The sequence below is a fragment of the Macrobrachium rosenbergii genome, chromosome 55 (assembly GCF_040412425.1).
Source record: "Macrobrachium rosenbergii isolate ZJJX-2024 chromosome 55, ASM4041242v1, whole genome shotgun sequence".
NCBI classification, from domain to species: Eukaryota; Metazoa; Arthropoda; class Malacostraca; order Decapoda; family Palaemonidae; genus Macrobrachium; species Macrobrachium rosenbergii.
Window position 1 is genome coordinate 88,512,207 of NC_089795.1, and position 14,523 is coordinate 88,526,729.

The 14,523-nt window shown below is 35.0% G+C and overlaps 2 protein-coding genes across 4 annotated transcripts in view; one reads left to right on the top strand and one right to left on the bottom strand.

Annotated features, from left to right (window-relative positions):
* LOC136835870 (protein starmaker-like) overlaps positions 1-14,523 on the bottom strand; it is a 45,425-nt gene that overhangs the window by 30,740 nt on the left and 162 nt on the right. The window contains exons 1-2 of the mRNA XM_067099715.1: positions 14,491-14,523; positions 3,690-3,935 (exon numbers count right to left, since the gene is read on the bottom strand). The exon at positions 14,491-14,523 is cut by the window's right edge and continues 162 nt beyond it. Coding sequence (XP_066955816.1) covers positions 3,690-3,935; positions 14,491-14,523 — 279 coding nt within the window. The remainder of the gene's footprint in view (positions 1-3,689; positions 3,936-14,490) is intronic.
* LOC136835622 (tumor protein p53-inducible protein 11-like) overlaps positions 1-14,523 on the top strand; it is a 255,681-nt gene that overhangs the window by 30,580 nt on the left and 210,578 nt on the right. The window lies entirely within an intron of this gene.

The following is a 14,523-nucleotide window of genomic DNA, read 5'->3' on the forward strand; positions in this document are numbered from 1 at the left end:
AATCGATTGCGCATTTTTTACTTGTTTTTGTTTGTGTGTGTCTTTTTTTTTTTTTGCCCCTTACGTAACAGTTTCATACAGTATTGTACGCTGTGCAGAAAACTCGATTGCGCATTTTTTTTTTTTTTTTTTTTTTTTTTTTTTTTTTGCTCCTTACGTAACAGTGAATTGATTCTGACGGCGCGAAGTAACGTTCATCGATGTTACCAATTCCCTTTTATCGTGTTTGCAAACCTCCTCATTTACGATTTCCTGATTGGATACACAGCACCACCTCGTATCAGGTTCTGATGGAGAATTTATTATAAATGACCTGATTAATTATTGGCTTCCAATCTGGAATTAATGAGAAGCGGATGGGCGGTAATTTATGATGGACTGGGTACTGCCTCCGGTAATAATGAACAACATTAGTCATGCGTGTGATGACAGTGCTCCATTTTTTTTATTGTTTGTGTGGTTTTCATTATTTAAATTTTCAATGCACGCACTTTAGAGAAACAAACAGAGATCTTCCTGAAGAAAGTGGAGAAGGAGAAGATGAATAATAAATAAGGGTTCCAAGTTTAATGATTGAAATAATGAATACCACGCAAACAGTCAAAATATCAAGGAACACTGTCATCACACGCATGACTATTGTTGTTCATTACCGAAGCCAGTGCCCAGTTCGTCATAAATTATCGCCCATCCACTTCTCATCAATTCCAGATTGGAAGCCAATAATTAATCAGGTCATTTATATATATATATATATATATATATATATATATATATATATATATATATATATATATATATTCATGAAGCTACAAATGTCGCTTAATATCCAATTCACGGTACTTCGGGAATATCCCCGATGGGGAATTATTACCGAAGGGAATTATTACCGAATGGAGTAATTTTTTAAGTGGTTTGACCGTCGAATGGAGTCGTTGGAAGGTAGTGTGTCGAAGGATCGAGACCCGGCGGTACCGATTCATTTATCACTTAAAAATTCCTCCGGTGATAATTCCCCATCGGGGATATTCCTGAGGTAACGTGAATTGGATATTATTAAACGACATTTGTAGCTTCATGATTGTATATAAATCACGGTGTGATAAAATTTCATATATATATATATATATATATATATATATATATATATATATATATATATATATATATATATATATATATATATATATATATCAATAAGCCAAAGCATGTTCTCTAAGCAACAAAGGAACGATCTTTCTTGATGGCGTGAGGGGGGAAGGAGACTTCTTCTAGCACGAGATGAGATCTTTTTTTCTGAGAAGCGGGGGAGAGGGAGAGATTGAGAGAGAGAGAGAGAGAGAGAAATATGGAGCACTAGGGAGCCTTTTTATTTCCTTTTTTAAATGTTCAAAGGATGAAAGAGTCTCGCAAACAATTGCTCTCAAAGACAGGGCTGACACCATTTTCGTTTTATCCTGAAGGGTCAAGTGCCTTTCTTAAATAATCCTATGGAAAGTGTTAAGGAGTGGCGTTTTGATTGTCCACAGTTGTGCGCGCGCGCAGACACACACACACATATATATATATATGACTTTTTATCACATATATATATATATAGTATATATCTGTATATATCTGTATGTATGCTTATATCACAAAATAGCCACACAACTTCACTGCGAATATATATTCATATATTACTCTTATTAGTCTTCAAAAAACCGGATGGTTTAGATTCCAGATTCCTTAATTTACAAAGCACAAGCGTTTGAAGACATATATATATATATATATATATATATATATATATATATATATATATATATATATATATATATATATATATATATATATATATATATATATATATATATATATATATATATATATATATATATATATATATATATAAAAGTGTTTGTGTGTGTTTGAGATGCCAATTAAGACTTTTTATATTTGCTAATTCATGCTTGAGCACATACAAGCCTGCCTTCCACAATTTTGGAAACGCATGAAATTGGCCCAGGCTGGATTTTGACGTTAAATATTAAACGCATAATGAGGAATTGGTATGCAGATCGAATTGACGCAAGTTTTGAAGAGTATAAAACTCCTCTTTAAAACTAGGCCGTGTGGATGTTGTTGAGCTGCGTCGCATCAAACATTCAAGAGATCATGTTGGAAGATATTGCGAGGAGAAATCTCTAGGCAATCCTTGAATTTAAATATTTATGAAAGCATATCAGCGGGACCAACTGGTTTGTTGTCATAAATACATTGAGATTGTGTGCTGGGGAATATAATCTTAAGTCTCTTCAAGCTGTTGAATATCTGGAGCATGTGAATATCTGATATTCATATATGTTGAATATTATGAATATCTGGAAATTCTTTTCTTGAGAGGTTAGTGGAGACGTTTGTAAAGTGGTATTAAGTTGAGTATGCGTAGTGAATGAATATGTGTAGGCCATATGCATAAACGCATACTGTGAAAAAGAATTATAAACTTGATTATTTTTCAAATTATGTTGAAAATTTGGTCTCATTATACTTTTAGCATTCGAGGAGAAAGGGAACTGTCGATGGCTGACGTGTGGCTGATAAAACATATATATATATATATATATATATATATATATATATATATATATATATATATATATATATATATATATATATATATATATATATATATATATATATATATATATATATATATACATATATATATATATATATATATATATATATATTAATTATCATGGTAAACATTTGAGATTGACATACCTGTCACAATCAGTCTCGAAGTCGCGATAGGAAGAGAGAGAGAGAGAGAGAAAGAGAGAGGGAGAGAGAGAGAGAGAACTCCGGCAAGATTATACAAAGGGGTTGCGTTTGTGTGTTTGTGTGTGTGTGAGAGAGAGAGTAAGCTCTTGCAAGGAGGTTATACAAATGGGTTGCGTTTGTGAGAGAGAGAGAGAGAGAGAGAGAGAGAGAGAGCTCTTGCAAGGAGATTATACAAAGGGGTTGCGTTTGTGAGAGAGAGAGAGAGAGAGCACTTGCAAGGAGATTAGACAAAGGGATTGCGTTTGTATGTGAGAGAGAGAGAGAGAGAGAGAGAGAGAGAGAGAGAGAGACGACAAGGTTGTCCCGTCTACAGAGGTAAGTTACATAGCACAGAATGAGGGAAAAGATATCTGCATTTTAGATATGAGCCATACATGAAGGTCTTAGGAAACCGGTTGACACTTGAGTTGATCTCGACCTAGTGTATGCGGAAAAGGGGAAGCCGAACTTGTGAAAAAAAAGCTGTTTAGGAAGTAGAACCTTAACTTAAGAAGTTGGTACTGGGTAGATTCTCCTTGGTTTCGGTCCAGAATTTTTTTTGTATGGGACTGAAATCTGTCTTTCTGATTTTAATACGACAATCATTATTGCCCAAGACTATTAGAGTTGTGTGTGGGTGTGTCTACACTAGTGTAAAACCTGTCAGGAACACACGTCGGAAACTTATCGCCGACATATCACAAAACTTCTCAAAAATAAGTCAGCGATTTATCGGTCGGTTCATATGAATATCCATATTGGTCTCACGTAGTTAAGCTGATTATATATTTTTATATATTTATCCTGTTCATTTTAATATTTCGTAGCATGATATTTTGATTCTCACTTCATTCATTTTATTTTTTGGGGAAATATCTTACCTGTATCATTGTCGAATCGTCATTGTCATCGTGATACTTTGTCGAATCATCTTTATCATCATGATACTTTGTCGAATCGTCATTATCATCGTGATACTTTGTCGAATCATCATTATCATCATGACAAATTGTCGAGTCATCATCATCATCGTCGCACTTTGTCGAATTAGTATTATCATCATGATACTTTGTCGAATCATCTTTATCACCATGATGCTTTGTCGAATCATCATTATCATCATGATACTTTGTCGAATCAGCATTACCATCATGATACTTTGTCGAATTAGTATTATCATCATGATACTTTGTCGAATTAGTATTATCATCATGATACTTTGTCGAATCATCATTATCATCATGATACTTTGTCGAATCGTCATTATCATCATGATAATTTGTCGAATCATCATTATCATCATAATACTTTGTCTAATCATCATTCTCATCATAATACTTTGTCTAATCATCGTTAGCATCATGATACTTTGTCGAATTCATAGGACATATACTGGCCAATTATCCATTCGTGCCTTAGATGAAAATAACAAATATTATTCTTTATAAATATGAAGAAACCGAGATTATATATATTAAATATACAACTGTCACGTCACGTGACAGTATAGCAGTTGGATTTCAAGAAATTAAAGGTTTGCTTGAGCGTTTTGGGTACATGAATTCCTTGTTTTGTGATTACAGTCTGATTACAGTCTTGCAATGCAGAGGATGCTGTTGTTATACTTTGAAGTCGAGTCCTGTCATTTTGCAAATGAAGATGACAGGTAATCATGGTTATAAATTTGACACTTGCTCACTCATGTCAGGCGATTTCCTTGGGGGGATGGTTAAAAAGAAGTCAGGAATGCGATTTGGCTGGCTCTCTCTCTCTCTCTCTCTGAGCTGAAATTAAAATTATTATTATTATTATTATTAAAATTTGATTTAATTAATTTTTATGTATCTCTCTCTCTCTCTCTCTCTCTCTCTCTCTCTCTCTCTCTCTCTCTCTCTCTCTCTGCTGAAATAAAGGATGTTATTATTATTATTATTATTAAAATTTAACATATTGGTAATTGTTTATGTAAGTTCTCTCTCTCTCTCTCTCTCTCTCTCTCTCTCTCTCTCTCTCAGCTGAAATGAAGGATGTTATTATTATTATTATTATTAAAAAAATTTAGCCAACTTGGTAATTGTTTATGCTTTCTCTCTCTCTCTCTCTCTCTCTCTCTCTCTCTCTCTCTCTCTCTCTCTCTCTCTCTCTGAGCTGAAATTATTATTAGAATCTAACGCATTGGCATTTGTTTTAGCGAGAGAGAGAGAGAGAGAGAGAGAGAGAGAACCCTTAGTCTCGTGGGCGTGATCTAGGCACATGGCAATGACGCTAAATACTTCACGAGGGATTAGGACGGTAGAAGATACGTAACCCCCCCCCCCCTTCCCGAAAGGTCTGGGGGCGGTGTCGGCCCCCTCCCTTCCCCTGGGAAATGTGGGAAAAGGGGGGGGTGGATTTAACGGGGATTCATCGTGCGCGTCATGTTACGCTGGGGATTAGGTGGCGTAAGAGAAAGAGAGAGAGAGAGAGAATATGAAGAAAGAAAAGTAATATTCAGTTCTTCTATTCACGCATTCCACGTTGCTATTCTGCAAGCGTCGGCGCATGCGCTCTGTTTGCTCTCTTGCTTGCTTGCTGTCTATCCTGTTTTCGTTTTTGTTTATGTTATTTTTTGTTTTGTCTTTTGTTTATCTTATTCTTGTCCCTCCCAGCTGTTCGGAAGGGTTTGTTTGGGCGAATTCCATTGTGCGAAACGAGATGAAGTAGAAGAGGAAGAAGAATAATGAAGCGTCTCGTGCTTTTTCATTTTTTTTTTTTTTATTCATTTGTCTGAGGAGCAAATGAGTCTTGTTATCAAGAGTAGAGAACAGCTGCTTGTAATCTCTCTCTCTCTCTCTCTCTCTCTCTCTCTCTCTTTCTCCTCACTTCTCTCCCTCCCTCCTCTCTCCTCTTCTCTCTCCTCTTTCTCTCTCTCCCTCCTCTCTTCTCCTCCCTCTCTCTCTTTCTCTTTCTTCTCTCTCTCTCTCTCTCTCTTTCTCTCTCTCTCTCTCTCTCTCTCTCTCTCTCTCTCTCTCTCTCTCTCTCTCTCTCTCTTGTAGCCTACCCCACTTCGTGTCCTTTTTTTTATGACGCAATACCAGGGTCATGATTTTTCCAGACACACGTACAGACAGACAGACAGACAGACAGACAGACAGACAGACAGACAGAGTCCACATTGATGCTGTTCGTATCTTTCCATCTACTGTACATTTGGCGTTGGTGTTTCTTGCTGTTTGTTCTGTCTTAGCTTGTTTTTTTTTTTTTTTTTTTACTTTATTTTACTTTTCCTTCCATTTGTTTGTTTATTTATTTTGTCAGAACCAAGGCTAGTTGGTTTGTAAAAGAGGTCATATTTTTTTATTTGTATTTTGTAGGATTTCATGAGATATAGAAATTTCTTGAAAATTTTTTAAAATTTGTGTTTGCTCTTTGATGTAAATCATCGTTCCACGAGAGAGAGAGAGAGGAGAGAGAGAGAGAGAGAGAGAGAGAGAGAGGGTGGGGGTGTTAGGGTGATGCCTTCAAAGCCTAAGATAAATGACTGTCTGTAATTCTGGACAGAATAAACATCCATTTGAAAGGAACACTTGTCACTCACTATTGAGTTTACCTTAGGTGGATTTCGCAAATAATTTGTTTTACATTTTTTTGTCTTAAATTTTGATATTTTCATAACTTGAAAGACTACAACTAATGCTGATGCTACCACGACTACTACTACTAAGTGCAGTAGTCACAATAGTCGCAGAATCAACTATTTTAAGTATATTTTATTTGTTGCATATTCTTTTTTTTTTTGGCATGTTAGTAAGACTTCGAGCTGCATTCCATCTGAGGCGATTTGATTTCAATAGATAAACAAAGAGACATGTTGAAATGTTGATACGTGATGTTTTGGGATTCTCTCTCTCTCTCTCTCTCTCTCTCTCTCTCTCTCTCTCTCTCTCTCTCTCTCTCTCTCTCTCTCAGAGGCCTGGGTGAGTGACTCCTGAAGGGTGAGATAATGGGAAAAATTAAATCGTTTAAATATGGCCATTGATGTGGACTAAAATCTTATGTTTTCTTTGTGAAATACCCAAAACTCTCTCTCTCTCTCTCTCTCTCTCTCTCTCTCTCTCTCTCTCTCTCTCTCTCTCTCTCTCTCTCTCTCTCTCTCTCTCTCTCAATAGGGTTATTAATTTTGGACTAAAATGTTATGTTTTCTTTTTTGCAATACATAAAAAAGCAACAAATCATTTGAAAGAGTTGGAATGGGATTCTCTCTTTTTAAGGATGTGTGGCAACTTTCTCTCTCTCTCTCTCTCTCTCTCTCTCTCTCTCTCTCTCTCTCTCTCTCTCTCTCTCTCTCTCTCAGGTAATCTGCTCTTTCAAACACACTATGAACTGCCCTTAATTGTACAAAAATGTTGCTGTATTCTTGGTCTTTCCTATGAAAATCAGCCTCCCTTTCTCTCTCTCTCTCTCTCTCTCTCTCTCTCTCTCTCTCTCTCTCCATTGACGTTATAAATGAAAGTAAGTGTGCCGGCATACCAAATGTCAGATTCAAATAATGTCAGTCATTTGTTTCGTCTCTCGGACTTACGTACCCACAGGTGTCAAAATGAGTCATTTGCTTCGTCTCTCGTACCTCACGTACCCACAGCTGTCAAAATGTCTCGAGCAGTTAAAAAGGAAAGGGACCTTTGTTAGTTAATGCCATGATAATTGTGTTTAAATGAACTCTGTCGTGGCAGGAGATGCGTCAGTAGGAATTATTGAACTTTGTAATCAGTCCAAAACTTTAACTTACGTAGTCAGTTATAGTTGAGTGGTTAATAGGAATTATAATTTGTAGGCATCAAAATTTAATTTCTATATTCAACTATAGTTGAGTGGTTAATATGAATTATGATTTGTAGTCAGTCAAAAGCTTTAACTTATATATTCAGCTGTAGTTGAGTGGCTAATAGGAATTATAATTCGTAGTCATTAAAACTTTAACTTCTATACTCAGCTATAGTTGAGTGATTAATAGGAGTTATAATTTGTAGTCATCAAAAATTTAACTTCTGTATTCAACTATATTTGAGTGGCTAATAGGAATTATAATTTTTAGATAGTCAAAAACTTTAACTTTTGTGTTTAACTACAGTTGAGTGATTAAAGGGAAAAGATACTTGATAAAATTATCTGTAACGTGTTCAGAATTATGCCCACATATTTTAATAACAAAATTTTTAATCTTACGTTTTACTCAATTTATACATGCATACATATATATGTGTATATATATATATATATATATGTATATATATTATTAATGTCATTACTTTTGTGCAGTTATTTAAGTTTGCGTCGTTGATGGTAATAATGTGGCATATAATAAACTTGTAAGTAATTAACCCTTAGAAATAACAATATTAAAGTGAAGTGAATACTTAATACGTGTATATTATATAAGTAATACATATTACTTATTATATATGTAATACTTATTACTTGTTATATACGTAATACTTACTACTTATGTATTACCAGAATCAGTGAAAGGATTAAACATAAGATCTCGTAGCCTACAGGATGTTTATCTTGTTTCAAGTTATATTTAAAACACAAAAACAAACCCTGGGGATTTAGGCCACGGGGTTATATATATTTCACTAAAATTATTTTTAGATGTTGTTCCTCTGGGTTCTAAGAGGTTCTCTTTTTTTTGTTTGAACTTAGATCATTTTCACTGACCTAGTCCTTTAAGCAACCTTGTGTTCATGTTTATTTATTTGTTTGTTTATAGGATGTTTGTATATTACTTTGTAACGTATAGTAATTTTGTATATTTTTTGCAAACTTATTATCGAAAACTTTTGCATATTACGTGTAATTTATTTATGGTAATTTTGTATATTTTTCCAAAATTACTTCTTGTAATAATCTTTTGTACATTGATTTTTAACTTATATTAATTCTGTATATTTTTTCAAAAATATTTCCTTTATATTTATGTATTTTTACGTCACTGTACAGGGAATGCATGTTTTTCTTGTTAAAGTTAGCCATTATCGTGCCTGTGGCAACGCAACAACACAGGCCACCACGACCGGCTGAGAGTTTCATGGGCCGCGGCTCATACAGCATTACACCGGGACCACCTAAAGATAGATTTGTTTTCGGTGGCCTTGATTATGCGCTGTACAGAAAACTCGATTGCGCCGAAGAAACTTCGGCGCATTTTTTGCTTTTTTTTTTTTTCTTACCCTGTGTAGATGTAGTGTAGTCTCTTGTATTTATTTATGTATTTTTTATTTTTCTTTATTAGACATTCCTGGGTTCACAGTTTACAATATGGATGCTTATCGAATGGTGGGTTCCTTGGGCTGCAGTTTTCGGTTGTAGCCTATACCTCAAAAATTCAAGGGGAGATGCAATGCATTACTGTCCTAAAGCGTTTCCTCTTGTGTTTTATAATTTACTTGTATTTTGATCTATTTATCTATTAATGTGTTAATTACTCTTTCTTCTCTAATAACTGATCACCATAATATTCTTTGGAAGATTGAATTTCAAGTAAATGGCACCTGTAGTGGGCTTGTTCCATATGTATAGGGTTCATCTGTTGAATAATAATAATAATAATAATAATAATAATAATAGATCGAGAACGGATATATTATTATTCAATGGTATTCTTGTTAATTTTATAAAAGTTACAAAAGGTTGCAAAAAGCTTTCTATTTATTGACATATTTATTATTATGTCAGTAATTTTTAGTTCGACTGAAAACAAAATGGCAGTTTACTGTGGACAGCATTTATTTATATATTATTATTATTATTATTATTATTATTATTATTATTATTACAGGTTTTGTTAAACAAAATGCTTTCAATTTATTTTATATAGTAAACGCTTATCAATTGTTTTTCTTGCGCAGGTTTAGTGATGTGTAGGAGGTAGTCCGGTGGTTAATAATAATAATAATAATTTATTTTTTCCTTTCTCACTACTAATCTGTTCTTTCTGTATTTCCTGTTACTTCTTCCAAGTCATTGGCCAGATTTTGTTCAAAATAAATTTCATTTTCGTCAAAAAGATCTAGCTGCAACTTGTTGCCCCACCGACTCCCAAATTGTTCGAAAAGTAATTAAGGTCCCAAGAAGACACAGGGCGAGGGGACACATATTGTAATCAAGGCCAAAATAGGCCCTTCTAAGCCTTCGTAGGAGGGCAACGGGTTAGGCTTACACAGGGGAAAGAGAAAAAGATGGCGGGGGAGAGGTTGTTGACGTAAGCTGGAGAAACCCTCAGCTCCACATAGAACTTTCTTCATTATCTGGAGTCTCTACAGAACCCTTCTCTCTCACTCTCTCGGAGATGTCATTTTGCTCTCTCTCTCTCTCTCTCTCTCTCTCTCTCTCTCTCTCTCTCTCTCTCTCTCTCTAAGATGTCATTTTACAGAAGCTTTCTCTCTCACTCTCTCGATGTCATTTTACAGAAGCCTTCTCTCTCTCTCTCTCTCTCTCTCTCTCTCTCTCTCTCTCTCTCTCTCTCTCTCTCTCTCTCTCTCTCTCTCTCTCCTATTATTCAGTTGGCTGTCTTATTAAATAAAAATAAATAGATAAATAAAAAAAATAAAAATATATAAAAAATAAATAAATAAATAAATAAAAAAAAAGAAAAATAAATAAATAAAAATAATTGAAAATAAATTAATAAAATATAAACATAAATAAATGAATAAATAAAAGTAAATAAATAAATGAAATCAAATAAATAGAAATAAAAATAAATAAATAAATAAAGAAATCAATCTTATCTTCCGTTGGAAATCTCTCTCTCTCTCTCTCTCTCTCTCTCTCTCTCTCTCTCTCTCTCTCTCTCTCTCTCTCTCTCTCTCTCTCTCTCTCTCTTGTATTTGGTCTCATGCCAACATTGGCTTTTGCTCAGAGAATTCGTGGGACAGTTGTACCAATAATTATCTTGTTAACTAGGTTCCGTAACAGTGTTCCGTGTGGTTATGTATGTTGGAGCTTGTAACAGACCTTAGGTGTTAGATGTAAGCGGCAGAAGGTTGTTATGAGGCTCGAGAGAGAAACGAATCACTACTTTTATGATTATTCAGGGGATGAACCCTATTCACATGGAACAAGCCCACCACAGGGGACATTGACTTGAAATTCAAGCTTCCAAAGAATATCAAGATGTTCGTTCGAAAGACGTAACAGAAGATAACAGGAATACAGGAAGAAGAGATCAGTTATTAGAAACGATGAATAAATTAACAAATTAAATAAAAATATAAAAATGTAAGTACATTATAAAATACAAGGATAATTGCTGTAGGGTAGCAATTCATTGAAATGTTCTTTCAGGAATCGACTGCCCTCTCTCTCTCTCTCTCTCTCTCTCTCTCTCTCTCTCTCTCTCTCTCTCTCTCTCTCTCTCTCTCTCTCTCTCTCTCTCTCTCTCTCCACGTCAAAAAGACCTTTATGCATGAAGTCCTCTTCAGTTCAATCATTTTACTCAAAAGTGCGAAGCCATTCTAGATCAAATCACATAATTCACTCTTTTCATATAATTGCCGTCCATTTTTTTTTTTTTCATTTAAAATCATCCACGGCTTATCCCGAAACCTATTGTGCGTTACGCAGAATCCTTCTTCATTAATGATTTGAGTAAATGAAAGTATTTTTTTTACGCGTACCATTTTAGTGTGATGTAAGTCACAAACAAGTACAAAATGCGGCGAAGTTTCTTCGGCGTAATTGAGTTTTCTGTACAGCCGCGGCCCATGAAACTCAGCCACGGTCCGGTGGTGGCCTCAGCCACGGCTCATGAAGCTCAGCCGTGGTCCGGTGGTGACATGCGTTGGTACCTATACCGGTACCAGAAGCAAGGTTATGGCTAACTTTAACCTTAAATCAAATAAAAACCGCTGAGGCTAGAGGGCTGCAATTTGGTATGTTTGATGATTGGAGGGTGGATGATCATCATACCAATTTGCAGCCTTTTAACCTCAGTAGTCTTTAAGATCTGAGAACGGGCAGAGTCTTCACAATAGTTTTCTTTTAAAGAAAACTAAAACTCGAAATTTAATGTATTCCAGGTCCATTTAACGAAACCATTTTACAGTAAAGAGGGCAAATGCAGATTACAGATTAACTTGGTAAGAGAACCTGCACTCAGGTGGACCTTCGAAAATAATGGGAAAAAAGGAGAGAGAGAGAGAGAGAGAGAGGTTAACATCCCTCCCCCAGTGAACAATCAGTGTTCCAGTTCCCTTCCCCCGGCCCCATACACGCCCATCTTTCAACGTTGGAGTACAGGAGGCTGATTTTGGCATGCAGTTGCATTTGTAAGTCTGGTAATTACAAGCTGATGATTAGAAGGATAATTGAATATTCCCAGAAGATCGTAATCGTTAAACTCATTTTCGAATATCGTACTCAAACCAAGCTTAAATTTGCCCGGATGGAAATCAAGTCAAGTTTCAATTAAAAAAAAAAAGTATAACTTAGTTTAACCAGACCACTGAGCTGATTAACAGCTCTCCTAGGGCTGGCACGAATGATTAGGCTTATTTTACGTGGCTAAGAACCAACTGGTTACCTAGCAACGGGACCTACAGCTTATTTTGGAATCCGAACCACATTATAGGGAGAAATGAATTTCTGTCACCAGAAATAAATTCCTCTAATTCTTCATTGGCCGGTTAGAGGCTCGAACTCGGGCCTAGCAGAGTGCTAGCAGAGAGCTCTGCCGACTCGACCAACGAGGAACTGTAAGTCTGGTAATTACAAGCTGATAATTAGAAGGATAATTGGATATTTCCAGAAGATCGTAAACATTAAAGTAATGGTGTACTCAAACCAAGCTTAAATTTGCCCGGATGGGAGTCAGTCAGGTTTCAATTAAAAGTGGCGGTACACTAGTGGTAAGAAATATTGTACTGTGTTACGCGTAAGCAATGTATCATAGAAATTTCATTTAGTGAAATAGTTTCGTAGTCATTACAACTCATCTGAAGTAATTAAATACCAATTTTATTTCGGTTCCAATTCATATATTTTCTCATTCAGATGGAGTTCATTGCCTCCGGCCCTATTCATGATGGGCCCTTTTGTGACTGATGACTGCTAACATAACCACGAATATTTCACACTTGACGAGAGATGAAAAGAGAATGAGAGAAAATGAAAAGTATCGTCAGGTTAGTTCGTAATGCATTACTGTAATTTGTGTAACCAATCGAAAGCGATGTAAATTACTGCAATTTACATTTATAATGATCCTCACCGCATAGTCTGTGACGCCAGCTTAATCCTAAAATGAGTTTTGAACATTTTTAGAATTTTTATTATTTCTGAAGGGTGATTGGTTTTAGTAGGACCTTCCACACACCCTCACCTTGGCACCATTTCTGTACCCAATCCGTGGTGGACTCGTGGTAGGTTTGTTTTCGACAGCCTCTCTCTCTCTCTCTCTCTCTCTCTCTCTCTCTCTCTCTCTCTCTCTCTCTCTCTCTCTCTCTCTCTCTCTGGTCCCTCCAAATTTATAAAAGGTACTTTTTGAGGTTATTCTTGAAATGTGACTGTTCCTATTGTTCCGACAATAATTTAATAATGAGATAATAATAAAGATGATAAATTTTCAATGAATGGCCCCTGTAGTGGACTTGTTCCAAATAATAATAATATAATAATAATAATTTTTCAATTTCAAGTGAATGGCCCCTGTGGTGGGCTTGTTCCATATGAATAGGGTTCATCTGATTAATAATAATAATAATAATAATAATAATTTTTCAATTTCAAGTGAATGGCCCCTGTGGTGGGCTTGTTCCATATGAATAGGGTTCATCTTCTGATTAATAATAATAATAATAATGATAATAATAATAATAATATTAATAATAATATGTGAACGAGTTCGACGATGTTTACAAATTTTCCCCTGGTATCTTTTGGCACGCAGACATATAGCCTTCTGACCTGAGTCTTCTCAAGAAGAAAAAGTTGCATCTTCTTATACAGAATCCGCGAGGGGAAAATAATATGACGCATCCACGTTTCCCCTCGGTAACACCACTGCCACTTTATGAATCTCTCTCTCTCTCTCTCTCTCTCTCTCTCTCTCTCTCTCTCTCTCTCTCTCTCTCTCTCTCTCTCTCTCTCTCTCTCTCTCTGACGTGTGGCCTCACTCATCATGCTCGTTTTCAGCATTTCTCATGAAGTTTGTCCAAATTATTCTTCAGGAGGAATTTGCTTGTTGGTAACTTATATTCTGTAACTACATTATATATATAAATTTATACATATATATACATGCATCCATAAATACGTACATGTATAAGGGTGTACACTGGATGCTTAGGTCCTTTCTCATAATTTTTTATCTCTCTCTCTCTCTCTCTCTCTCTCTCTCTCTCTCTCTCTCTCTCTCTCTATATATATATATATATATATATATATATATATATATATATATATATATATATATATATATATATATATATATATATATATATATATATATATAAATGAAACACGTACAAACGTTATTAAAAGTGATTATAATCATATATATTATATATATATATATATATATATATATATATATATATATATATATATATATATATATATATATATATATATATACATACGTGTGTGTGTTTGTGCTTGAGTGTGTTAAGAACCTGTAATGCTTGACACATGACATTTCACTAACACGACTGAAACAGGATATCGTTTTGCTTT